At 39.7% G+C, this 27,941-nt stretch overlaps 2 protein-coding genes and 3 non-coding genes across 5 annotated transcripts; 3 read left to right on the forward strand and 2 right to left on the reverse strand.

The window, feature by feature from the left end:
- Window positions 1-12,901: 12,901 nt before the first annotated feature.
- Window positions 12,902-13,003, forward strand: LOC112092126. Its single transcript, XR_002902433.1, has one exon. It is a non-coding gene; the product is annotated as a small nucleolar RNA R71 (small nucleolar RNA).
- An 8,450-nt stretch (window positions 13,004-21,453) lies between these two features.
- LOC112092118 lies at window positions 21,454-22,145 on the reverse strand. The gene is made up of 2 exons (XM_024167397.1): window positions 21,683-22,145; window positions 21,454-21,587 (listed from the first exon to the last, which is right to left on the reverse strand). Exons 1-2 carry the CDS (start codon window positions 22,143-22,145, stop codon window positions 21,454-21,456), a joined length of 597 nt encoding a protein of 198 aa, XP_024023165.1.
- Window positions 22,146-22,487: 342 nt separating this feature from the next.
- LOC112092119 lies at window positions 22,488-23,846 on the reverse strand. Its single transcript, XM_024167398.1, has 2 exons — window positions 23,010-23,846; window positions 22,488-22,961 (listed from the first exon to the last, which is right to left on the reverse strand). The coding sequence occupies exons 1-2, from the start codon at window positions 23,844-23,846 to the stop codon at window positions 22,488-22,490; spliced, it is 1,311 nt and encodes a 436-aa protein (XP_024023166.1).
- Window positions 23,280-23,381, forward strand: LOC112092130. The gene has a single exon (XR_002902437.1). It is a non-coding gene; the product is annotated as a small nucleolar RNA R71 (small nucleolar RNA).
- A 2,154-nt stretch (window positions 23,847-26,000) lies between the features above and the next one.
- On the forward strand, window positions 26,001-26,107 carry LOC112092127. Its single transcript, XR_002902434.1, has one exon. It is a non-coding gene; the product is annotated as a small nucleolar RNA R71 (small nucleolar RNA).
- Window positions 26,108-27,941: the final 1,834 nt, after the last annotated feature.

The raw sequence follows: 27,941 nt of genomic DNA on the forward strand, positions 1-27,941 counted from the left end.
TAAAAAACTTACAAAGTTCAAACCCACTAAACGGGGGATGAAAATAGCAGGATTACGTCAGAGGAACCGTGCAAACAGTGACGGAGGTGAAAAATCAAACGCCTACACCAAAATAAAACATCGAACATAATTTTCAAACACCAAAATTAACATTTTATTAACATCTAGAGTAACATATAGACACAATTCTTGATCAATTAAATTCTCAGAACCATAAAAAATGACTAAACTCGAACAAAAATTCATAACAATTTTTATTTTCTATTTCCTTCTTCCATTTACTTGGCAAGTAACAACAATCCCTAACAAAAATCCTTAACATTCTTTGAATCAATGCAAATAACAACAAAAACAAAATTTATAAAAAGAAAAAAAAATAAAAAAACTAACCTCAAATGAGAAGAAGCAGGGGCGGGGGAGGGCCGGCAGGGGCAGGCCGGCGGGAGCAGGGCAGTGGGACGGGTGGCCAGAGATGGGAACAAGAAGGAGGGGATCGAAAGAGAGAGAGAGAAAAGGGAAGAGTGAGAGAAATAAGGGAAGAGAGATAAGGGGAGAGAGAGAACGGAGGGGGCGTGGCGGCGGCAGCGGTGAGGAGAAGAAGAGGCGGAGAAAGTTAGAGAAAGAGAGACTGAAATTAGAGGAAGATGATGAGGAAGAAATTAGGGTATAATAGATCAGACTTATTTGTGATGACATTGTCGTCGCAAATAAATTTAAAATGTCGTTGCAAATACCGATCGACCGAAGTACACACCACCGGTCGACCGATGGTGTTGCACTGCATTATCACTAGTCGACTGGTGTACACTGAGGTTTGACCCTGTTTTTATTGAAAAGCCCTGTTTTGACCTCAGTTTTTGAGGAGGACCTGAATTAGCTTCATTTGGGGACCTAGAGGGAATGGATTAGCTTCTTTAATCCATGTTTTGAGATTTAAAACCCTTAGAATGATGATTTGAAACATGAAATGGTTTGTGCAGCCGGTAATTGAGTTATGGCACACTAATAGGAAATCAAAGGATATAATTGAGATTTAATTACTTTAGGAATGAGAATTGGGTCCTAAAGCGTTGTTTTGTAGCAGTGCTAGCTGAGGACTCAGATTGAGAGATTTGAGAAAGCGAAAGCCGGAATAAAGTAACGCTAGCCACAGGTTTGATATCTACGAGGTAGGATTCCTTACCCCTTTCTTTGTGAGCCTATTTTTAAAGAGTTTTGGCCTTGCAAATGTTTTAAAGAAGGGCATGTTTGCGAAAGAAAAGCATGTTTAAAAACAATAGCTTCAATTTTAGCTATTGTAATTAAAATGAACTGTTCATAAAGTTTAATGAATGATTTCTTATGACAAGAGATCTTGTGAATCGGTAAATCGGCTGATGGCCTAGATAGGATGTGGAGAGTGCATCCTTGGGGACAAAACCCGAAACCTGGCCCGGGGGTGATTAGGTTTGTTCATGTGGTTGTGTAAGTAATTTATCATATTATAAATTACTTGCTGATGCCTGTAATACGGAGATTTTTAGTTATATTCCTTTCAAAAAAAGGATGTGAGGTTCCGGCTGTTGTGTTGGAACTGAATGCCTTATTATTCGTTTATTTATTTATTTACTTACTTACTCATTTATTTATTTATAAAGTTATTTCAAAATATATCCTACTGGGCCTTTCGCTCACCTTTTATTATTTTATAAATGTTAAATCCCTCCCAGGCGACTCTAGGAGCAGTGCGGAGTAGCTGAGTTGCTACCATCCGATTAAGAGAGGATTGTGTTCATCCTCCTAGTGTACGAATGTAAGAATTTGTAAATTCTGTAAACTCTGATATTTGGATATCTAGCTGTGGTTGATGTTTGTAATGTTATTTACATGTTCATGTATGTACAATACTGAAGATCTTGTAGGTAGATCCTGTGGGTGAAACCCTGAATGATGTGAGAGGCAGGAGTTTTAACCTCTTGAGATGTTCTTGTAATTTATTTTCGGTAAAATAGTAGGGCTAGTTTAGAGATTTCTTTAATATTTCACTGTTAGTTTTAATTAATAAATGTTTAACTCCTAATCGAGCGACAGCGTCACCAACCCCGGCTTCGGGGCGTGAAAGTCATGAGTGTGTCCGGTAGAAAGGTAAAGGCCGCAAGATATGAAAAGGCCGAGATAACGTTTTCAGAGGCGGACGTAAACGGGGTGCACCCCAAAGTGATGCTCTAATAGTAGAGGCCATGATCGGTAACCACACCGTCTGCCGCTTCCTAGTGGACAACAGCAACTCGGTAGACATTTTGTACGCCAATTGCCTTGATAAGATGGGGATCCCTCGAGCGAGACTACAGAATAATACGCAACCCTTGTATAGCTTCACCAGGGATTGCGTCGTTCCCGAGGGAATGATAGAACTACCAATGACAGTTGGTGACCGACCACACACCTCGACCGTTATGTCACGGTTCTTGGTGGTGAAGGGAGGTGACCAGTATAACACAGTCATAGGACGACCGACGCTGAGAGCATTGAAAGCAGTCACGTTGATCTATCATAAAATGATGAATTTTTTGACCCCCAGCGGAATTGGAAGAGTCAGGGGAAACCAGTACGAGTCGAGACTCACATACTCAGAGACAGTCCGTCAATATGCCGAGCCAGGGCAGGCGAAAAGAGAGATGAGGGTGGTGGTGACCAAAGCAGAGGAGTTTGACTTAGATCCAAAACTCTTAGATGAAGAGACGGGAACGGGACCGGTCGAGGAATTGATCGAGATCCCCATTGATGAAAAGGAGCCAACAAGAAAACTGAGAATTGGACATAGCCGGGAAAGGCTGATAGCATTCCTCAAGAGCAACCCTGACGTGTTTGCTTGGCGCCATGAGGACATGGAAGGGATAAGCCCGGACAGAATGAGCCACATGCTCAACATAGATGAGAAGTATCCCCCTAATAGGCAAAAGCATCGACCAATGAATGCCGAGAGAGGCTCTACGGGAGGAGGTCGACAAATTAATAAGAAAAAACTTCATCCGGGAAGTTCTGTACCCCGAGTGGGTTTTGAACCTAGTACTGGTATTAAAACCCAGCGGACGGTGGCAGACTTGTGTCGACTTCAGCGACCTAAACAAAGCCTGTCCAAAGGATAGCTTTCCGCTCCCGAGGATAGATCAACTGGTCGACGCCATGGCAGGGCATGAACTCCTGAGTTTTATGGACGCGTATTCTGGCTATAACTAGATACCGATGTTTCATCGTGACGAAGAACACATATCGTTCATCACTCACAGGGGCCTGCATTGCTACAAGGTCATGCCCTTTGGCCTAAAAAATGCGAGAGTAACATATCAACGCCTGGTCACTAGGATGTTCACAGACCAGATAGGTAAAACAATGGAGGTATATGTGGATGATATGTTGGTAAAGAGTAAGAAGTCTGAAGACCATGTAGAGGACCTTAAGGGAATGTTCGACGTCTTGTGGATGTATAGGATGAAGCTGAATCCCCGTAAGTGTGTTTTCGGGGTCAAATCAGGAAAATTCTTAAGTTTTATGGTGAGTAGTCGAGGAATCAGGGCTAACCCGAAGAAGGTACAGGCGCTCCTCGACATGAAATCGCCAAGAAAATCAAAAGAGGTCCAGAAGCTAACAGGTTGTATTACCGCACTTAACAGGTTCATTTCGAAATCTACAAATAAGTGCATACCGTTCTTTGACACTCTGAGAGGAAGCAAGCCATTTCAATGGACAGAGGAGTGCGAACACGCGTTCCAACAATTGAAGGAGCACCTTGGGAAGCCACCCCTACTGTCCAAACCTACGGCCGGAGAGGTGCTGAGCCTATATCTGGCGGTCTCAGAACACGCCATTAGTTCGGTGTTGGTCCGCGAAGAGAATAAGGTGCAGCTGCCGGTGTATTACACTAGCAAACGCCTCCTCAACGCAGAGACAAGGTATCCGTAGATGGAAAAGCTCACGCTCGCGCTAGTGGTGACGTTGAGAAAGCTACGCCACTATTTCTAGGCCCATAGCATTCAGGTTTTGATAAACCATCCTTTTAGGCAGGTACTACAAAAGCCCAACGCTTTTGGAAGACTCCTTAAATGGTCCATAAAGCTCAGCCAATTCGATATTGACTACAAGCCGCGGATTGCCATCAAGGGCCAAGCCTTGGCGGACTTTGTTGCCGAGTTCACGGGGCTGCCAGATGAAGCAGAGGTTGTTGGCGGGCCACTTAGATGGAAAGTTTATGTCGATGGAAGCCCCAATGACAACGACAGTGGAGCAGGGTTGGTATTACATACTCCAGAGGGTCACAAAATAACCTCAACCGTCAGGTTTGAATTCCCCGCATCTAATAATGAAGCAGAATATGAAACGTTACTGGCCGGACTCCGATTGGCAGAACACCTAAAAGTGGAGGCTATAGACATCTTCAGCGATTCACAGCTGTTGTGAACCAGGTGAAAGGTGAATATCGAACCAGGGATGAAAAGATGGAAGCCTACCTTGAGAAGGTTAAAGAGGCCTTAGGAAAACTCACGGCCTACGACATACTGCAAGTGTCAAGGGCAGAAAATAGCAACGCTGACGCCCTTGCCAGGCTAGCCACCTCAAAGGATGCCGAGCTATTGAAGCTAGTACCCGTGGAAGTTTTAAAAGTCCCTTCCATCGAGGGAAAGCCTGAAGTCATGTCGATGAATCGCCAGCTGAGCTGGAAGGACCTAATCATCAGATATTTGGTCAAGGATGAACTCCCAGAGGATAAACAACAAGTAAAAAAGTTGAGATAGTAGGCGTCAAGATTCACCATGTATGACGATACTCTCTATCGAAGGGGATTCTCGACGCCCCTACTTAGGTGCCTTGATGAAGAAGAAGCAAAGAGGGTGCTCTTAGAAGTACATGACGAGATATGTGGAAACCATGCATGGGGCAGTCCCTAGCTTATAAGGTACTGAGGCAGGGGTACTACTGGCCTAACCTCAAGAAGGAAGCAGCCGGATATGCAAATAAATGTGAAGGCTGCCAAACATACCCCCCATCCCTCGACTGGATTCAGAAGATCTAACGTCGACATTCTCTCCTTGGCCTTTTGCTAAATGGGGGATTGATCTTATTGGCCCATTACACAAGACCCCTGAGGGATACAAGTTCACCATTATAGCTATCGACTACTTTACGAAGTGGGTTGAAGCTGAGCCACTGACGACGATATCGGAGGAAAAGTGTACAAACTTCATATGGAACAACATAATCTGCCGATTCGGTGTACCACATTCTCTCGTATCGGATAACGGAAGATGATTAACGCCCAAAAGTGATGTTCACAAGTGGTCAATGTAGCACAGAAGGGCGGTCGTATCCACAGAGAGGTAACAAAATAGACAAGAAAGATTAACAAAATAAGAGCATTAGAGAAAAATAAATAACAAGTGAATTAAAGAAAAAGAATAGTTTTTGTAGACTTTGTTGCAAATAAAAAGGAGATAAGATTTGTGTGAAAGAAATTCAGTAATAAAAACGGTAAGGGTCAAGAATCCTTAATGTTTCGTTCACCAATTCAAGTTTTGATTCACAAAATAAAAGAATCGAATAAATTAAATTTCTATGTTGACTCCAAAAATATTATTATTATAACTTATCCAAAATCGACAATATATCAATTTGACAATATTGCAGTAAAAGATAATTTGCAAAATAATTTGAATAACAAAATAGTGCATGACAGAATTACATAAGAAAAGCATGACTGAACTTATATAAAAATTGGCACACAATATTTTGAAAAGTAAAAGAAAGATAGATGAGATTTAATTCATTCAGATATTGAACATTACAGCACAACGAATCAAAAGTCTGAATTAGGTCACTAACAAAAGTTTATCTCTAACCTCACCAAGAAAATTCTAGCCTAGCTTGTAAAACATTCTCACAAGTTCTAGAGAGAAAATATGAGAGTGATAGCAAGGTGACAGAAAACTGAATATTAAAAGCTTTTTAAAAACCTTAGGCTAATCCCTCTATTTATAGTGTTCAGAGGTTACCTATCAAATAAAGAAATAGATAATAAAAATAAAAAATTACAAACGAAAGGAAAACAAAATAAAATTACACATAAATTAGGAGAAATCGTATATATGATTTGGAGAAGAAATCTGGTAATTTGCTCTGATCTTTGGGGAAGAAATTCAGATCCAACATCCTCAGACACGTGTTAAAGCTGGGTTAGAGGAAGTGGACTAAATTTCCACGTGTCGCAAGCGGAGAAAAGGAAGGGCGCTGGCAGAAAAAGAGAGCTGGGGTCCGTGGTGAACATCTGTCACACGTGGAGAAGAAGGCAGGCTGGCATCGTAAATGCGAGACCCATGCAGAGGAAAGCATTGGACGTGGCTGATGGTTGCGTGGAAGGAACGCGCGCGCTGAGGAGTTTTGCGTGCTGTTGACGCGCATGAGGTGTGACACCCCTTCTATACCATCTCCTTCCAAACCTTTCCTACTATTAATCCTAAGGGCGTGCCACAATAACTAACCTTCACCTGTCACTTATGTGAAAACTATGGTGTTTTAAAATTTATGCTTAAATAAAATCTCGTTACTACACCATTCCTATCAGGTTCCTTAGCCATGATTATAATTATACAGTCATCCAAGATTTATGTTTTAACTCCAAAAAAAAATATAGGTATTTACAAACGCAAAATAATACATGTGCAGCTTCTTCGGTCCAACCATATGTACAACGATCAACGAAGCCAGCTCCCCTGCTTACTGTTCTGCATTGTTTTTACGTTTACCTACAGCACAGAGCAAACTTTAATGAGCTACAAGCTCAATAAGTAGAGCTACAGTTACACAATCTTATTTTAACACACGCATGCATCATAACCTCCTAAGTAACTTATGCCAACCAATTCTTACACTTTATGCACATGTACTATATATCACTAGGGCCTTCCCGGTACTAGCGCTGGCTTTTTCACAATCTAACCACATGTCAATTTCGAAAATCACAATTTCAAGTTCCCCGTCATCACCCACCTAGCTCGAGGGAACGGCCAGCGCATTCAAAATCACAATTTCACAATATTACCATATAGTCTCTATCATCACCCACTTGGCTCGAGAGACTTGCGCGGCTCAATCACAATTTGTCAATCACCATATCACAATAGGAGTCCTCTGAGGACTTGGCAGTACCGGCCTATCATGCATGCTATTAGGTGCTCAATCACAAGTAAGCTAATAATCCACGAGATGCTCTACTTTGTGTACAATATATTAACATAAGCATGCCTTCACAAAGTATGCACATTGACAATGTCACAAAAATTCACATAATAGCATACTAGACATTCCATAGAAAGTCTATCAAACAAAGTTTACAAGTGCTGCAGAGAAGTCATACTCTTCTTACCTGAGTTGCTCAGCAAAATCCGAGTTTAACCCTCTTCGCTTCTCTTGTTTTTTTTCTTTCTACTGTTCAAAATAAAAAAAATTGGCCATCGTTATTAGAGCTTAATAGCTCAGCCATAAATAAATTTTTAATTCATAATCACATTCTCCTGAAAACTGGAATTTTATAGACTTGTCCATCTTGAGAAGAAAATTCATAAGATATTCCCTTTGTCATTAAAAATTCCAAAATCAACTTCAAAATAAAGTAGACATGTATATCTTTCCAACGAGCTGTCATATGTCTAAATCCAATCTTTCTAGATATCTCAAAAACAGTTTACAAGAAATCAAAACTCCGTTTTTTCTGTTTTTGACAGCTTTTAGAAAGTTTCTATACGAAACTTCCTATGCGCACAACTTGAGCTACAAAACTCCAAATAAGGTGATTTCAACTCTCACACGTCACTAATAACTTGTTCTAAATGGTAGCAAAGGTGATTTAACTGCAACACTCCCATTTCAAAAAGTAAAAACCTCAGTTCTTTATTTTATCAATTTCTAAAAATGACAGTTTTACGATTGCTACGAGAATATTCACAAAATATTCTATGTAGCCTCAAAAATTACAAAATCAGTACCTATTCGAAGTCGACATCTAGGGCTTTCTTAAGAGTTATCATAAACTTAGTTTCAGGTCCATCAATGCCTACACAAAATAAAAACGTCACACCAGATCATGAATTGCTGATTTTTCTGCAGAATTACAACAACTACATCCAACTTCAAAATACTTAGGCTATAATTATCTGTTTAAGGTGATTCTTGCCTCTAATTGAAGCTTATAACGTCCTTTTTGTGACCTTAAAATCAGATAGATCAAAACCTAAGCAAGGAAAATACAGTTTCATTCTTTTCCTCAGGCAGCTCCTAAATATCATGAACACCTAAGTTTATGTTTTTAACTTCATAACCAACATAGAGAGGAGAAACATGCAAATCTTGAACCAAAGCATCAAACCACAATGAAAACCAAACAAGAAAACAAGAGCAAATTCGGATTACTCAGGAAATTGGTCAAAATCCCAAATTTGTATGAACCCTAGAAGACCAATCTTTGAGGCTTTTCACTTGTTTATGGAATTAGAATTTCATTCAGCAACAATTAAGACAAAGAGATCAAAGTTTAAACTAAAAACTGGATTTGGAAGCAAAGGATAAAAGAAATCAAAGTCCCATACCTCTTTGATCATGGAAACCACCTTCAACACTTTAAGCTTCTACACAATCATTCTTAAAATCGGATTACCTACGGAATTTTGAAGAAAGCCCTTTGTTTTCTAACTAAATCGAAGTTTTTTTTTTTTTTTTTTTTTTTTTTTTTTTTTTTTTTTTTTTTTTTTTTTTTTTTTTTCTGGGAGGGAGATGGAGAGGGTCGGCCAGAGGATGAGGAAGAGAGAGTGAAGAAGAAAAAAAAAACGTGAATGGTGTTGAGGTTGAGAGAGAGAATGAGATAGAGTGAAATTTTTTTTCCCTTCCTATATTACTCCACGCCCCCTCAACGTGGCTAGAGGAGGGGGAGATTAGTGGCTTGGCTGAAACACTAACATGGCCACATGAGAGGGGCAGCTGGCCCCCTTTTTTTCCATCTTTTCTTAATATTACAATCTGGCCCCTAAATATGAAAATTCTTACAATCTTGCCCCCCAAAGCCTTGCAATTTAATCTTTAAACTCCTTTGTCGTTTCTCTTACAATTCCTTCATACAAAATTAATACAAAAGTTTAAGCCCAAAAATTAGGACATTACACGAGGTGGAGTGGGGAACGCGCAGACCATAGGGGCCCAGTTTTCTGGTCAGCTGACGAGTGGCGCAGCTCCTCTCTCATTTGGCTTGTGTGGCTCAGCTGAAAGGCTTGAAAATATGACTTTCATGGCTTTTTCTTGTGTAGCTTTTTACACTGCTTTCATCTGTAAATAAAAATAATGGAATTGTTTTAATTAAAACTTAAATATTTTAATATTTTATAAATCAAAAGCAGTATTTAGGGTGCATTTCCATGCACTTATCACAACCCCCAACCAGCTTATTGCTAGTCTCTAGCAATCCAAGTGCAAGATAAATTATGTCACAAAGAAAATTTGAGTCTCAACTTACTTAGTCACCTGAGTATTTCAAACAAATTGTCAGTGAGAAGTTAAAAGATACTATTAAGATTATTTCAGACATAACTCCAGAGTCGTGTGTGTGTGCTCCAAACCATAACCTTCTTACCACTGACCATAACACATGTAACTTTAAAAAATTCACCAAGTAGACATCTCAACTCCATTGATCTCACGGGTGTCAGAAATATTTGAGTGCAAAGGTTTTCTCTCATGGAGTTGGAAATAGAACAATCAACGCTCAATGTGATGAATGTAAAATTTAGGACAAACAGTCAAACGAACATTGACCAAAAGATAGGTTAATCAACTACTAGAGCATTCCACCATTCTTACCACAAACCAGCTTTTGAGATTTCAATTAGGTCAAACAGAAATGTACAAAAATGAACAAAGAGATAAAAAAATGCATAGGAAAATAAATTACTCTTTTTTTCTTTTTTTTCTCTTTTTTTTCTTTTCTTTTTTTTTTGGCAAGAGACAACCTGCAATAATGAAGTGAATGTAAAAAGGTATTCTTTTGAAAAATAACTATATAGCATCAAATGTGATTACAACCAAACTACATGATCTGTGAAATGTTGCTCTTGCTCAGTTTTTCTTTTTTTTTTAATAAAAAGATAAGAAATGAGGCTCTATTACAGAAGATCATTCCCATCTAACCCTAAATTCATCCCTCAAGCATATGCACCAATCATACCACTAACTATGTAATGATGTTCTAACAGTGATTTTACCAACTTAAAAGATCAATGAAAGTTCAAAAGTCATTTTCTCTACTCTCTTAACACACGAAAAATCAAGCACTTAAACTCGGATTTTTTCTCAGCTGACATGCATTAACATCCATCTTACCATAAGGTTTAGTACATGTAAAAAGAAACTCTGGAAGTCCTTTCTTAGTAACCAAGACAGCGAAAATCGACTCAAACCAACCATGTTGAAATCATACTCAGATAACTTCACAAAAATTTTAACCCAAATATCAACATGACAAAAATCACTCTTACGCATGAATATGCTCACAACCCCTAACCAAAATTAGACAGTGTCCTCAGTGTCAAAAATTATGAAAATATAGAGAAAGAAGACACCTGGACGATGAGCATTCTACATATGAGCACAGCCTGAGCTCCCTGATATGATTCTCCAAAAACACACATAAAAAAAATGTAACAAGGAGCAAAGAAAATAGAAAATGAAAATATGGTACATGAGATGTGAGCAAACTACTCAGAGCTGGTAAACGGGGTTGTCTAGATTGATCTCGTCAACCTGGTTCACCTGCTCTAAGTAATTCTTTAGATGCTAGCCATTTACTTTGAAGATTCTCCCATCGGTCGGGTCCTCAACCTTGACAACACCATTGGGAAAAATGCATTTCACTACGAACAGGCCAATCCACCGTGACCTCAACTTACCGGGGTGGAGATGTAAACCAGAATCATAGGGATAGACCCGCTGATTTGGCTCGAAGTTCTTCCTCAGGATCTGCTTGTCATGAGATCCTTTCATTTTTACCTTGATCCTGGAATTGTGCTCTTTCAGCATGTCGTTCAATCGTTGTTCTTACAATGCAATGAGCTTAGATGAGATGATGATTGGGAATTTGCCTTCATCTCCTAAGAACACATGTTTTAAGCCCTCAGGTAGTTGGGCTAGCTTGAGTTTTGGAGCCTCCTCGGTGGATGATTTCAGTTTTTCTCCTTCTGTTGGGAGCTCCTCAAAACATGGTGGCCCAAACTTGATTCCTCTGTCCTGTGAGTTGTTAAAAATTACAGACAAGTGAGCTAACTCAGCAGAACCGGAGTTTTCAGAATAAGAATTTTGGAGGAGGTTTTCAAGATCTTCAGGGTTGCTTTGTAGCTGAGCCTCCTCAACAAGTGTGTCGATTATGAATGTTTGCTGACACTCGTCGTCGTCACGTGGTTGCTTTTGAATATGAAAAATATTCACCTCAAGGGTCATATTCCCAAAAGATATCTTCATGAGACCATTCCTACAATTGATAAGTTCATTTATTGTGACAAGGAAAGGTCTTCCTAGAATGATGGGAATGGATGACTCCATATTCACCACGGATTGTGTATCCAAGACAAGAAAGTCCACGGGGTAATAAAACTTGTCAACTTGCAATAGAACGTCTTCCACTATTCCCCGTGGTCTCTTAATGGATCTATCGGCCAGTTGGAGAACCACAGATATGGGCTTAATCTCTCCAAGACCCAATTGTGAGTAGACTGAATAAGGCATGAGGTTAACGCTTGATCCTAGGTCTAGTAACGCTTGGCCAAATTTATGTGTCCCGATATGGCAGGAAATGGTGGGACAACCTGGATCCTTATACTTCGGCGGTGCCTTCTGCTCAATCACCGCACTTACTTGTTCCGTCAAGAATGCAGTCTTCTTGACATGGTGCTTTCTCTTTATGGTGCACAGATCCTTTATAACCTTAGCGTAGGCCGGCACTTGCTAGATCACATGTAGTAAGGAAAGATTAATCTTCAATTGTGTCAAGTGCTCCAAGATCTCACTTTGATTTTCCAGCACTTTCCTAGCAGGTCAGAGAGCTTGGGGGAAAGGCACCTTTATAAGAATTTTTGTTGGCTCTTCTTTCTCCTGAGCTGATTCTTCATTACTCAAAGTGGTTGTACTTGTCGATGGCGTGTCAAAATTCGTAGCACTTCGAGTAGAGATGGCGTTAACTTCCTTATATTTTAACCTTCAGAGTTGGAAGGTTGAGCCATGTGTTGTCCTCTCAAATTTGACTGGGCTTGTGATGGAAATTTACCGCGCTCCTGAACGGTTAAAGCTTCTGTCAACTTTGTGATATGACTTTTTATTTCCTTGTTCTATTCCACTAGCTACGTGAGCATTGAATCAACCCTTTGATTCATCTTATTTTACGCATCCATAAAAGCTTTTAGGATATCCTCTAGAGAATTTCCTTTCGGCTGCATGTTATTCTGAGGCGCAAAATATGCCCTTGGTGGTTGAGATTGATGCTTTGATCTCCATTGCCCTCCAGATGATTGTGCATATTGGTTTAGATCTCTCCAACTAAAGTTTGAGTGGTGTTTCCAGATATCACTCCAGTTGAAGTGTTCATGGTTTTGATCATGTTGGTCAGATTTGACACTTGAGCTGAAAGAGCGGTAATTGCATCCACTTCAAGAACTCCCGGTGTTTTCCTTGTGGGTAGTCTCTTGGTTGGCCATTGATTATGATTTGAAGCCATCCTCTCCAGAATCTCATAGCCCTCATTGTAAGATTTTGCCAAAAGAGCACCATTAGCTACGACATCAACCATCACTCTAGTTCGTTCATTGAGACCATTGTAAAAAGTCTCCATTTGAATACCATGTAATGGGCACTTCCTGAGTAGCTCCTTAAAACGTTCCCATGCCGCATAAACTGACTCTCTATCACTTTGATTAAAAGAGGTAATGTCATTTCTCAACTTGGCATTCTTTGTTGGAGGGAAATACTTCATAAGAAACTTCTCAGCTAGATCATTCCATGTAACAATGGAATCAGCAGGTAGGCTATTAAACCAAGCTCTAGCACGATCCCTCAAAGAGTAAGGGAAAAGTGTCAGCCTTAAAGTTTCTGGAGGAACTCCCGGTAGCTTGAATATGTCACTAACTTCCATGAATAACCTCAAATGTAGATGAGGATCGTCTGTCGCCATACCGCTGAATGGTCCCACGGTCTGTAGCATTTGAAACATGACCGGTTTAAGTTCAAAGTGTTGGGCCTCAATGTTTGGCCAAACAATCACAGGATTCAGCCTATCAAGAACTGGGACTGCAAAGTCTCTGATAGCTCAATGACGATCATCAACCAAGAATGGTCTTTGAACCAGTTCACGAGCGTTAAGCTGCTGGCCCTGATTTAGTAAGTTCCCCTGAGCGTCTTCCTTAGCCATTTCTTGTACGTGAGCAAATCCTTGCTACTCCTTCTTCTCCTTCTCAAGGTTCTTCCAATTTCTTGGTCAGGAGGGACTAATTCAGGTTCTTGCATACAAGATGTTCCAAAAACCTGCCAACAAACAGAAACTCTAATGAAAATGAACAAAAATACTTGAATAGTAAATTACTTTAACAATAAGATTCGAATAAGGCAATCCCCGGCAACGGCGCTAAAAACTTGTTGACTGAAATTGTGAATCTAGAATCTCGCAAGTGCACGAATCAACAAGTAGTAAAATGATGAATAATCAAGTATCATCCCACAGGGACTGAAGGTTTTTGAAATCAAATTGCTAAATTAATTCTATTCAAGTTTTTAGAAGAAAAATAAAGTTGATTTTAAGATGTAAAAACTAAGAATAAACTGGCTGTAAGAAAATAAACAAACAGAGATAAATCTAATTAATAACAAAATGTGCATATAAATTGGCCAAAGTCACTGTTCGTGGCTCACAATTGCTAAACTGTCTCTTATCAAGCTGCGCGTTGCTGCAGCAACGGACGGTAACGAAAACTTCCTTGTTAACCAGATTTACTAAAGCAGGGATTTTCCAATCCTCTGTCTACCGATTTTAAAACTAAATCCAACAAATCCCTTTGCAAATTTAGACTCTAAAATCAGAGAATGAAGCTCTAAATCATATGGTTATGCAAGACACAATATATTCCTATATCATGTGAATCAAAAATCTAAAACAAGATCTAAGAACTTGCACTATTCAAGCTGTGTCCACTCAACTAAATCTTTCCAGATCTAATCAAAGCTATGCTCCCCTTTTATAATTTCCCAATCACAGTTAAGGCACAAAATTAAGCTCACTTGAATAAACAGAGAAATAATACTCAGATCCATTAAACATCAACTAGCATTTCAATATTCGGCAACTTAACAATCTCAGCCAACAAATCATAATCTCATAGAGTTATACATGCATTCGAACTCAGATTTAAAGAGAAACGTAAATGTTCTTCAACAAAGTAAAACAGAAGTACTGAGATTAAGAAAAACTAAGGTGACGAGGAGAGAATCAGAATCCCCATTTTCCAAGGCTTCTTCTAAGCATTTCCTGCATCAACAATGGACCTTCCTTCACGTTCAATACTCAGTGACGTTTCCTTCCTCTTCTTTCCAGTACTAGTGCTGGTACTTGATCAGAAAATGGAGGTGGTTTCCTTTTCCAAGTATAGCCGCCTATTCGTTGCAAAATATGACCAAGGACAACTCCTCTTCTTTCAGCTGCAGGTACTTATTTTACCCTAATTCCACGTGTTAGCATCTGAGAAGGCCTCAAATTATTGCTCAATTGTCACCCTTCACGGACACAAGACAGCTCATTCACCAGCTAAAGTCCAGCTGTCAGCACAGCACACGTCTGGCCCAGCTCGTGTTGCTGGAGCAACGCAGAGTAATGCTGACCAGGATTTATTCACACTCCAAAATACGAGATGCTGCTCAAAACTCCCAAATGACCACCTTTCTTTAAGCTGAGATTATCCACAAATTGCACCCAAATTAGTTCTTTTTAACGCTAATCATGAGAGAGAATTTATTAAACACAATTAACTAAAAACTATTAACAAGACTAAAAATATAAGAGAATACTAATACTAATTACCCTCTAGGTAATAATTTAAGCCTGGAAAATGCTCAATTAACTCTATTTTCATAGAGTTATCACACCCCAAAACTTAAACCATTACTCGTCCTCGAGTAATGACACAAAATAAAACGCAAGAGGACAACTGCAAGACTCTATTACCTAACTTAAAATTTGGTTTCTGCTATGAATGTGGTCAACCCTCAACCCTCAAAGTTGCTTTTCCATCCTAATCCTTTGTTCAATATCAACACTCATGACTCTCTAGTTCAATTCATCACAGACCTTTCCCAAAATTTAATCCTCCCCAAAGTGTGTGTGTGGAAACTGTGACTAGCAACTCTTGAATCACCTAAGTCCCAATAAACTTAGATCATAGCACCTAGATAGTGGTTTCATAGGCTGGCTCATCAAATCCCTCTTCGCTTTGAAAAGTTACCAATTACTTAAGATTCACCAAAAATTGGGTAATTAAGGGGGAGGGTTTATTCTTTTTCTTTTTTTTTTTTTTTTTTTTGAAAACTCTTCACATAACTCCTACCTTTTAACGCGAATGCCAATATTGGTGATGAAGACACCCGGTTACTCAACAAGGTTATGCTTTAGAGTTGCTATAGCATCACTCATGTCTTAAACTACCTTTTTACGCAAAAGTACACATGGGGCACATGTTACTCCTGGTTACTCAGCAGCTTAAAACATAGGAGTGTTCCAAATTAATTCCCACTTTTAATTCTTTTTTTATTTTTTTTTATTTTTTCAAATATAGACTCCCCCAAACTTGAGCCCTTTCTACCCAATCCTAGCTCCTCCTAGCTGCTTGGCTCCCTAACTATCGCCTCAAGGGATTCTTTAAGCCAATTCTAAAACCTTAAGCCTCCCAATAGTTCAAAGTTTCCTAAGTTCTTCTCAAATTACTAACCACAGTCCAAAGTGTTATAAATGGGGAATAAATCTTTCTTGGAAATCAGTCCACAACAAACATCCCTATTGAGTCATTTATATCAATATATCCCAAAATTTTAAGATTTCCAAACAACGACATCATCATCAGGCCTCCTTAGATTAACCACTAAACCAACAAAATCAGAAAACATTCAACTAAAAATAAAAGTTCAACCAGTAACAACAAATAACCAACACAGAAAAATAAAAACACAAACACTGACAAAAATCCTAAAAATAGAAAACACCGCCCCAAACTTAGAGGCGTGAAGTGCCCTTACTACACAAAACCACAAATAAACCATAATAAAAAGAAAAATATAAAATCAGAGTAAAGGTAAAAGAAAACTCCCTCAAGTTTGCGTCACATGTTCCATTTCCAATTCAGTGGGTTTCACAATGAGCGTCGCTAGGGGGTGGGTTAGCGGCTGCTACTTTACCCTTTTGCTTGCCATGAGAAGATGAAGGTGCTACTGCATCTGTTGCTGCAGCAATTGGTGGTCCCTCCTATTGAACACCATCAGTGGCATCATTATAAACTTCTTGGGCTGGCACCTCGTTGTCATCATCAGAGACTTGGGTATGCAGAAGTAACTCCTCTGGGAACACAGGGAAGGTGGCGAAAGGCTTAGAAAAATTGCGCTGAAAGGACTTTTTTAAAGCCATGTCCCTATCCCGAGAATAAGCCCAAAACTGGCGAAGTTGCTCTTCCTACTGCTGTAATAATTTGAGCATTTCAAATTGCTGGATTTCAAAAAGGCTCATCCTCTGCTTAAGCCATTCCTAACTTTGAGCGGTAAAGGTAGATGCGGCATTACTCGAAGAAGGCTTGTTTGGTGCATCCTCATCATCGTCCCCATCACTAGCATGCTCGCCGTGTTCTATCTTCTCACTCCGCCCTGAAGATATGCGAGTAATGGCCACCAAATTAATCAGGCTAGTATTCCTTAAACACGGCTCACTCACCTCCGATTTAACGTTGGCTTGTATGCACATTGCCGAGATTAGGGAAGGAAAGTACAGTCCTCCCTTGTCTTTCTTTGTGCAAGCTCGGATCTGATCAATAATCAATCTCCCCACATTGATGGGCTTGCCTACAAGGATGGCATAGAGAAAAATGGCCCAATTTCTGGAAATTGTCTTCCCGTGTGTAGATAGCAAAATACGGGAAGCCAAAAAGTGGTACCACACTTTGGCGACTGGCTGTAGTTCATGCCGATTGCATGTGTAGGTGCCCGTGGTAGATGATATCCATTGAGCTCCAGGGATAGCGATTGTTTGTACGACGTCAGCAAGTTGTGCCTCCGTGATATTGGTCATCAAATCAACAAACTCGTCCTCTTGGTTTTGTATGCCAAGAATAATGTTGATGTGGCTAAAGGTGAACTGAATATCAATCTGCCATACAAAGACAGTGTTTTGGCCCTAGTTTTGCAGGTTAGCATAAAATTCCTTGACCAGAGGCACAATGGGATCGATTGGGTGGTGGCAGAAAAATGCCACTACCTCGGAATAATAACGTCCGATACAAACGCCGGCTGGCCTAAAATGGGGCTGTCATGAAGTAAAAATCTCTTTTCTTTTACCAGATGTCGAGCAAGAATGTTGTCGGCGTACCTATTTTCAGCATCATCATCAACAAACTTTCAAATTTCTGAGGCATGTCTGGTCGAGGAGGAAGGATTCTTGGCAGTGCGTGTCTTGCCCATGGAAGAATCATGTCGGGTCAAGGAGAAAGGCCTCTTGGCAGTGCTTTTCTTGCCCATGGCTGAAGTGATGGTAGGAGTTTAGGAAGCTCGTGGTCGAAGTGGTGGAAGGGGTTGGCAGCGGCTCTATGGCAGAAAATGAGAAGGATAAAGAGGCTAGGGCAGGGGAAAATGGAGAAGAAGATGTTCTGTAGGGTGATTTCGAATGGGAGAGGGTTTATTTGGGGGATTTAAATTTGGGGCCAAAACACCGTCATTTATTTGGCTGATAATTTGTTCCTATAATTGCCAAAATGACGCCGTCCCATTTAAACACTTAGAGCCTAAATCTTCTTCTCGCAAAGGAAGGCAATGCTACACGATGTTGTAGTAAAATATTGTTCCCAATTTTCAGGCCTGCCCTATTAGCTTGCTCTATTTGCCCCTCAATTTTTGACAGCAATCCACAACAATTTGATGCCTGATGAATAAATAGCCAACCGTGATAATAATCTGCCCTGCCACTTAATAATAAAGTCAGTGCTCTGCTTGACAACTCTAAACCAAAATAAGAAGGAAGATGAAATAAAAGAAATAAACAACTCCAAACTAAAAAGAAAGCATCAAGATGAAATGAAATGAAGAAAATCAAAAACTTTGGGCTGCCTCCCAATAGCGCTTATTTTTACGTCTTCAGCCTAACATCTTCCCCTCTTTTAGTCATCACTCAATGTGACAGAGGTCTTGGAACGTTCCATAGGTCCTCCCCAATAATGCTTGATTCGCTGTCCGTTTACCAAGAACTTCCTCCCGGATTTTTCCTCTTGTAATTCCACAGCTCCATGTGGAAAGACAGTGACTACTGTGAATGGTCCCGACCATCTGGATTTGAGGTTGCCTGGAAACAATTTCAACCTCAAATTATATAGCAGCACTTGTTGTCCTTGTTCAAATTCCCTTAGTTTGATCCTCTTGTCGTGCCATCTTTTGGTCTTTTCCTTGTACAACTTTACGTTCTCATACGAGAACATCTGCATCTCTTCCAACTCATCTAATTGCAGTAACCTTGCTTGCCCAGTAGCTTGTAGATCCATGTTGAGCTTTCTTGTTGCCCAATAAGCTTTGTGCTCCAATTCTAATGGGAAATGGCACGGTTTGCCAAAAACAAGACGGTAGGGGGACATTCCTAAGGGTGTTTTGAAGGCTATCCGGTAGGCCCATAGTGCATCATCTAATCGCAATGACCAATCCTTTCGATTAGGATTCACGACCTTCTCTAAGATTCCCCTGATTTCTCTATTAGAGATTTTTGCTTGACCGCTTGTTTGGGGGTGATATGCTGTGGCAACCTTGTGTTTGACACCGTATTTGGCGAGCACCACCTCAAATTGTTTGCTCCCAAAATGAGTCCCCTCATCACTTATCATGGCCGTGGAGTCCCAAAACGAGTGAAGATGTTCTTATGCAAGAATTTGATCACCACCTTTGAGTCATTGGTGGGAAATGTCGATGCCTCAATCCATTTTGACACATAATCAACTGCCACCAATATGTACAGGTTGTCATATGAAGGTGGAAAAGGCCCCATAAAATTAATGCCCCATACATCGAACAACTCAACTTCCAAGATATTAGTTAAGGGCATTTCATGACGTTGTGAAATGTTTCCCACACGTTGACACCGATCACACATCTTGACAAATTTATAAGCATCCTTAAAGAGTGTAGGCTAAAAATAACCAGATTGTAATACCTTGGCAGCAGTTCTTGAACCCCCAAAATGACCTCCATATGGTGAAGCATGGCAATGATGCAAAATACTCAATGTCTCTTCTTGGGAAACACATCGCCTCCAAATTTGGTTTGCACCCTGTTTATACAGATAAGGCTCCTCCCAATAGTAAGATTTCATATCATGTAGGAACCGCTTCATCTGCTGTCTGCTCATGTCAGGAGGTGTCTTGCCACTCACCAAATAATTTACTAAGTCTGCATACCATGGCAAAGAAGCTTGCTGCACTATAAGGAGTTGCTAATCGGGAAATCTCTCCTGAATATGAATACGTGAATCAGCCCCATTTCCTTGCTCAAGTCTAGAGAGATGGTCTGCCACTTGGTTTTCGGTTCCTTTCCTATCTTTGATTTTAAGATCAAATTCCTAAAGTAACAAGATCCACCGAATCAACCTTGGTTTGGCATCTTTTTTTGAGATGAGGTATTTGATGGCTAAGTGGTCCGTATATACTGTCACCTTCATCCCACAAGATAGTATCAAAACTTGTCAAAAGTAAATACCACAGCTAATAGTTCTTTTTCTGTCGTGGTATAAGTCAATTGGGCATCAGTAAGTGTTCTGCTAGCATAGTAAATAGAGTGAAAAAGCTTCCCTTTTCTCTGGCTGAGCATTGCCCCTACTGCGTGATCCCTGGCGTCGCACCTCAACTCGAATGGAAGTGCCCAATCCGGTGCAACAATCACAGGAGTTGTCACAAGAGCTCTCTTCAAGTTAGAAAATGCACGTTGACAGTCTTCATTAAAGTCAAATGGCCTGTTTTGCTCCAAAAGAAGACATAATGGCTTAGAGGCTTTGGAGAAATCCTTTATGAATCGCCTATAAAACCCGGCATGCCCCAAAAAACTTTGAATTCCCTTGACAGACGTAGGAGGAGGTAGTTTCTCAATGACTTTGATTTTTGCTCTATCCACTTCAATGCCTCTTTGGGAAACTTTATGGCCCAAGACAATTCCCTTTGTTACCATAAAATGACATTTTTCCCAATTGAGGACCAAGTTGGTTTCTTCACATCTCTAAAGCACCTTAGCCAAATTTTGCAAGCAATCACCAAAAGAGTCACCAAAGATGGAAAAATCATCCATAAACACCTCCAAAGTCTTTTCTACCATGTTAGTGAAAAGTGCCATCATACATCTCTGGAATGTTGCTGGAGCATTACACAAACCAAATGGCATTCTTCGGAAAGTGAATGTTCCATATGGACAAGTGAAGGTTGTTTTATCTTAGTCCTCTGGTGTTATAGCAATCTGATTATAGCTTGAGTATCCATCCAAGAAACAATAAAACTCCTTCCCAGCAAGTCTGTCCAGCATTTGATCAATAAACGACATCGGGTAATGCTCCTTTCTAGTGGCGGCATTGAGCTTCCTATAATATACGCATACCCTCCAACCAGTCACGGTTCTAGTGGGTATCAATTTATTATTGTCATTGGCCACAATTGTCACTCCCCCTTTCTTTCGTAAGCATTGGATAGGACTGACCTAAGAACTATCTGAAATTGGGTAAATTATCCGTGCATCCAGCCATTTGATGATTTCCTTCTTCACCACATCCTTCATGATGGGGTTCAATCTCCGCTACTGCTCCACTGAATTGTTGCAACAATCTTCTAATAGGATTTTGTGCATACACAGAGAAGGGCTGATCCTTTTAATATCAGCTATCGACCATCCCATGGCCCTTTTATGCTTTCTAAGCACTTCAAGCAACATGTCCTCCTGTTCCTCATCCAAGGTGGATGATATGATTACTAGCAAGGTACTTTCTTCACCCAAATAAGCATATTTCAAGTGATTTGGCAAAGGCTTCAATTCCAACATCGGTGGTTCTTCAATTGATGGCCTAGGAGGCTTCAAACTTCTCTTAGATAAATCCAATGACTCAAATGGTCTTCTTTGACAAACAGCCACTTGATCTCATTCTCCCAGTAATGCTTGAGAATCTTCATCAACTTGTTCAACTTCCAATGCAGCATTTGTTATATCCTCATCCTCTATTTCCTCATAAGCATTCTTGTTAAGTTTTTTCAAAACAAGAACATCTAACACACCTATAGCCGAACATTCTTCAACCTCATCCGGAAGCACATAACATTGAGAACATCGAAGGTAACCTGCTCATCGTCAACTCACATAGTGAGTTTACCTTTTTGCACATCAATCAATGTCTTTCTAGTAGCTAGAAATGGTCTACCCAAAATAATGGGCACCTCCTTCTCTGCTCCGTAATCCAAGATGACAAAATTCACCAGAAAGATGAATTTATCAACACGCACCAGCATATCTTCAATTTTTCCCTCCGGATGAACAAATGATCGATCGGCAAGTTGAAGGGTGACTATAGTCGGCCTAGCTTCACCAATACCTAGCTGCTTAAAAATAGACATTGGCATCAAATTTACGCTTGCACCCAAATCACACAAGGTTTTATCAAAATAAGTGTTGCCAATCGAACATGGGATTGTGAAACTTCCTGGGTCCTTTAATTTTGGTGGTAGAGTGCTTTGAGAGATCAGGCCACATTCTTTTGTAAGTGCCACCGTCTCAAATTCACCCAAACGCCTCTTCTTGGAAAGAATTTCTTTCATAAATTTCACGTAATTCGGCATTTGCTCAAGAGCTTCAACTAATGGAATATTGATGTGAAGTTGTTTCAGCACGTCAAGAAACTTCCCAAATTGCTTGTCCTGTTGTTTCTTCTAAAATCTCTGAGGAAAGGGCGGTGGTTGTCTGTTCTGGCACGTTCCTATTGCTTCGTGTTGCTGCAGCAACACTGCAGAACTCTGTTTGTCAGCAAAATGTAGACTCTGATGTTGTTGGTCTGAACCGTGATGCTGTTGCATTGCTGCAGCAACACTAGGTTCTACCTCATCTTGACTTTGTCCAGGATTCATGCAACCATCCTGCCTTTCTTCCGTTTGGATCGAAGAAGGCTCTCCATCTAGCTCATTTTACTCCTGTGGTTGCTCCAATGCTTTTCCACTTCTCAATAAAATGGCTTTGCAATGCTCCTTGCCTTCCTGCCTAGGATTTTCCGTATTGCTTGGAAGAGTGCCCTGGGGGCGATTAGTCAAAGCATTTGCAAGTTGCCCAATTTGAGTTTCCAAGCTTCTCAAGGTTGCATCTTGGCTCTGCATTTTAGCCTCGTTCTTCATTATGTACTCCTTAAGTAAATTCTCCAAGGAATTTGAATTTTCACCCGCTTGAATCCTCATTGGTTGAGCTGGTTGTGGTAAACCCGATGGCTGAGCTGGTCTATTAGAAGGGGGAGCACCACTAGAACCTGCCCCTTGATTACTCCAAGAGAAATTGGGATGTTGTCTCCATCCTTGGTTGTATTGATGGCTGTAAGCATTGTTCTGGTTGTAGTTACTCACATAACAAGCCGAAGCGGGATTCAAAGGACATCCCTCAAATAGGTGCCCCTTTCCACAGTATACATAAGAGAGTGTAAGGGCCTAGACAGAATTCACTCCAGTTGAAGTGTTCATGGTTATGATCATGTTGGTCAGATTCGACACTTGAGCTGAAAGAGCGGTAATTGCATCCACTTCAAGAACTCCCGGTGTTTTCCTTGTGGGTAGTCTCTTGGTTGGCCATTGATAATGATTTGTAGCCATCCTCTCCAGAATCTCATAGCCCTCATTGTAAGATTTTGCCAAAAGAGCACCATTAGCTGCGGCATCAACCATCACTCTAGTTTGTTCATTGAGACCATTGTAAAAAGTCTCCATTTGAATACCATGTAATGGGCACTTCCTGAATAGCTCCTTAAAACGTTCCCATGCCGCATAAACTGACTCTCCATCACTTTGATGAAAAGAGGTAATGTCATTTCTCAACTTGGCGTTCTTTATCGGAAGGAAATACTTCATAAGAAACTTCTCAGCTAGATCATTCCATGTAATAATGGAATCAGCAGGTAGGCTATTAAACCAAGCTCTAGCACGATCCCTCAAAGAGTAAGGGAAAAGTGTCAGCCTTAAAGTTTCTAGAGGAACTCCCGGTAGCTTGAATATGTCACTAACTTCCATGAATAACCTTAAATGTAGATGAGGATCGTCTGCCGCCATACCGCTGAATTGTCCCACGGTCTGTAGCATTTGAAATATGACCAGTTTAAGTTCAAAGTATTGGGCCTCAATGTTTGGCTGAACAATCACAGGATTCAGTCCATCAAGAACCGGGACTGCAAAGTCTCTGATAGCTCGATGATGATCATCAACCAAGAATGGTCTTTGAACCGGTTCAAGAACGATAAGCTGCTGCCCCAGATTTAGTAAGTTCCCCTGAACGTCTTCCTCAGCCATTTCTTGTACGTGAGCAAATCCTCGCTACTCCCTTCTTCTCCTTCTCAAGGTTCTTCCAATTTCTGGGTCAGGAGGGACTAATTCAGGTTCTTGCATACAAGATGTTCCAAAAACCTGCCAACAATCAGAAACTCTAATGAAAATGAACAAAAATACTTGAATAGTAAATTACTTTAACAATAAGATTCGAATAAGACAATCCCCGGCAATGGCGCCAAAAACTTGTTGCCTAAAATTGTCAATTTAGAATCTCGTAAGTGCATGAATCAACAAGTAGTAAAATGATGAATAATCAAGTATGATCCCACAGGGATGGAAGGTTTTTGAAATCAAATTGCTAAATTAATTCTATTCAAGTTTTTAGAAGAAAAATAAAGTTGATTTTAAGATGTTAAAAACTAAGAATAAACTGGCTGTAAGAAAATAAACAAACAAAGATAAATCTAATTAATAACAAAATGTGCATATAAATTGGCCAAAGTCACTGTTCGTGGCTCACAATTGCTAAACTGTCTCTTATCAAGCTGCGCGTTGCTGCAGCAACGGATGGCAGCAAAAACTTCCTTGTTGACCAGATTTACCAAAGCAAAGCAAGGATTTTCCAATCCTCTGTCTACCGATGTTAAAACTAAATCCAACAAATCCCTTTGCAAATTTAGACTCTAAAATCAGAGAATGAAGCTCTAAATCATATGGTTATGCAAGACACAATATATTCCTATATCATGTGAATCAAAAATCTAAAACAAGATCTAAGAACTTACACTATTCAAGCTATGTCTACTCAACTAAATCTTTCCAGATCTAATCAAAGCTATGCTCCCCTCTTATAATTCCCAATCACAGTTAAGGCAGAAAATTAAGCTCACTTGAATAAACAGAGAAATAATACTCAGATCCATTAAACATCAACTACCATTTCAATATTCGGCAACTTAACAATCTCAGCCAACAAATCATAATCTCATAGAGTTATACATGCATTCGAACTCAGATTTAAAGAGAAACGTAAATGTCCTTCAACAAAGTAAAACAGAAGTACTGAGATTAAGAAAAACTAAGGTCACGAGGAGAGAATCAGAATCGCCTTTTTCCAAGGCTTCTTATAAGCACTTCCTGCATCAACAATGGACCTTCCTTCACGTTCAATACTCTGTGACGTTTCCTTCCTCTTCTTTCCAGTACTAGTGCTGGTACTTAATCAGAAAATGGAGGTGGTTTCCTTTTCCAAGTATAGCCGCCTCTTCGTTGCAAAATATGACCAAGGACAACTCCTTTTCTTTCAGCTGCAGGTACTTATTTTACCCTAATTCCACGTGGCAGCATCTGAGAAGGCCTCCAATTATTGCTCAATTGTCACCCTTCACGGACACAAGACAGCTCATTGACCAGCTAAAGTCCAGCTGTCAGCACAGCACACGTCTGGCCCAGCTCGTGTTGCTGGAGCAACGCAGAGTAATGCTGACCAGGATTTATTCACACTCCAAAATACGAGATGCTGCTCAAAACTCCCAAACGACCACCTTTCTTTAAGCTGAGATTATCCACAAATTGCACCCAAATTAGTTCTTTTTAACGCTAATCATGAGAGAATTTATTAAACACAATTAACTAAAAACTATTAACAATACTAAAAATATAAGAGAATACTAATACTAATTACCCTTTAGGTAATAATTTAAGTCTGGAAAATGCTTAATTAACTCTATTTTCATAGAGTTATCAGTGTGCAATACATTGCACTGCTCCTCGTATACCCTCCTCCTTTTACCAAAAGTGAGACAATCTTGAGCTAGATGGCCCACTCCACCACAAATTATATAGGGCTCATGTGCCTCTGTCCTTGCCACCATGTGGGATCCTTTACTATCTTTACTTTTGAGGGCCTCGATTTGCTTCGTCAAAGCTTCAACTTAGGCCTTGAGGCTATCCTCTTCCCTTAATTGGTAAACTCCAATTGGTCGGGACCTACTGGTGTTCTCAGTAGCACTCGGTCCAGTCCAAGCATGAGCTTTCTTAGCTAACTCGTTCAGGTACTCGATAGCTTCGTCAGGATCCTTTTGGGGAAAATCCCCATTGCACATCATCTCAAAAAATTGGTGCTCTCGGATTATGAGTCCATCGTAGAAATAGCTTACAAGGTGCCAACTTTCATATCCATGGTGGGGACACAGATTTAACAGATCTTTAAAATGCTCCCAAGCTTGATAGAGAGTTTCATTTTTCTTCTAAGCAAAATTTGAGATCTGTCGTTTCAAATTATTGGTCTTATGGTATGGGAAATACTTGTTGAAGAATGTCATCGTGATTTCTTCCCACGTACCAATAGACCTAGGCCTAAGAGAATACAACCAGCTTTTGACCTCTTCCTTCAAAGAGAAAGGGAAAAACATCAATCTGACGATGTTTGCGGCCTCAACACAGCTGTGAAAGGTGGCCACCACCTCTTCAAACTCCCAGATGTGTACATATGGGTTCTCATTCTCTAACCCATGAAAGGATGGGAGAAGTACAATCATGCCCAGCTTGAAATCCATAGGCGGTGCATTCGGTGGGAACATGATGTAAGATGGGGTGGCCGTTCGCGTTGGGTTCAGGTAATCTTGCAACGTCCTCTGCTGAACTTCCTCGTGTTGTGCCATTGCGAATAGATTTTGAAGTACGAATTCCAGCGATGAGTGTGAAGACGGAGGCGTAGATGACGAGTCGGATAGAATTTCACAAGGAGTTTCTAAGTCTGGACGTTGAGCAAATCTCCCTAGTTTGTCTCTATACCGATGCATTCACCCTAAGCAGCTCTTTTTTTAAAAAGTTTTAATTTTTTAATTTTTTTTGTTTTTTTTTTAATTTTTCATCAAAACAAAAGAAAATAATTATATAGTAACGTAAATTTTAACCACCGAGAGTGCTCCCAGAAAAGACTATAGTTCTTAGCTCAATGAATAGTCTCCTAGACAGAGCAACGTTTTCAGGAAAGATTGGTGAGGCGGGGCCCACTTAAATACCAGCTTTCCTAGATAGAACTCCCTCAGATTATACTTTCCATGTAACCACACAATTATTCTCAAAATCAATTATTAAATTTTATTGAATAAACTATGAAATGTAATCTAATTAATGGAAAGTATTCCTAAAGTCAAAAGCCTAAATCTATCACATTATGAAACTTCTAGATTAAGAATGGTCAATTAATTACAATCCTAATTGTAATCCTAAGAATTAATGAAAACTATAAAAGGAAAAATTAAATTAGGCAACAATATAATAATTAACAATTAAATTATACAAATAGGGAAACAAAATAAAATCTTAATTTATCAAAAATAAAAGATTACAAAATCAAATCACAATCAATTTTAAAACTAAAAGGGAAAATAAAATTAACAATAAAAAATAAATCCTAAAAGTGAGATCTTTTTTTTTTTCAACGAAACTACAGAAATGAAAAAAAAAAGTGACTTTAGATATGCTCTTTACTACAGAAATGAACCTAAATACCAAAAAGGTGACTTTTTCTTTTTTGGTTTTGAATGAGGGATGGTGGAATAAAAAGAAGAACAAAAGTTTGCAGCAACTATAGATTGAATACGTGGAAACTTGCAGCAACTTCTTTTTTTTTTTAAATAAACGAAAAGAGAATGAAGAAAAAAAAATCCACTTACCTCTTTGGCTTAAAAATCTACTGATCAGTCTTACTAGTAGCACCTCCCGGCAATGGCGCCAAAATTAGATTAACGCCCAAAAGTGATGCTCACAAGCAGTCAATTGTAACATAGAAGGGCGGTCGTATCCACAGAGAGGTAACAAAATAAACAAGAAGGATTAGCAAAATAAGAGCGTTAGAGAAAAATAAATAACAAGTGAATTAAAGAAAAAGAAGAGTTTTTGTAGACTTTATTGCAAATAAAAAGGAGAGAAGATTTGTGTGAAAGAAATTCAATAATAAAAATGGTAAGGGTCGAGAATCCCTAATGTTTCATTCACCAATTCAAGTTTTGATTCATAAAATAAAAGAATCGAATAAATTAAATCTCTATGTTGACTCCAAAAATATTATTATTACAAGTTATCCAAAATCGACAATATATCAATTTG

Source organism: Morus notabilis, unplaced genomic scaffold, assembly GCF_000414095.1.
Source record: "Morus notabilis unplaced genomic scaffold, ASM41409v2 Scaffold508, whole genome shotgun sequence".
Taxonomy (NCBI): domain Eukaryota; kingdom Viridiplantae; phylum Streptophyta; class Magnoliopsida; order Rosales; family Moraceae; genus Morus; species Morus notabilis.

Excerpts from the sequence above, each read along its gene's own strand:
- LOC112092118 (XM_024167397.1), bottom strand. The coding sequence starts at position 22,145 with ATGCCGAATTACGTGAAATTTATGAAAGAAATTCTTTCCAAGAAGAGG. Across the intron at positions 21,588-21,682 it reads ATTGATTGATGTGCAAAAAG|GTGTGTTAGATGTTCTTGTT; the intron begins GTAAACTCACTA and ends GTTCGGCTATAG.
- LOC112092119 (XM_024167398.1), bottom strand. The coding sequence starts at position 23,846 with ATGGCTGAGGAAGACGTTCAGGGGAACTTACTAAATCTGGGGCAGCAG. Across the intron at positions 22,962-23,009 it reads CCATGAACACTTCAACTGGA|GGGCACCTATTTGAGGGATG; the intron begins GTGAATTCTGTC and ends TACTGTGGAAAG.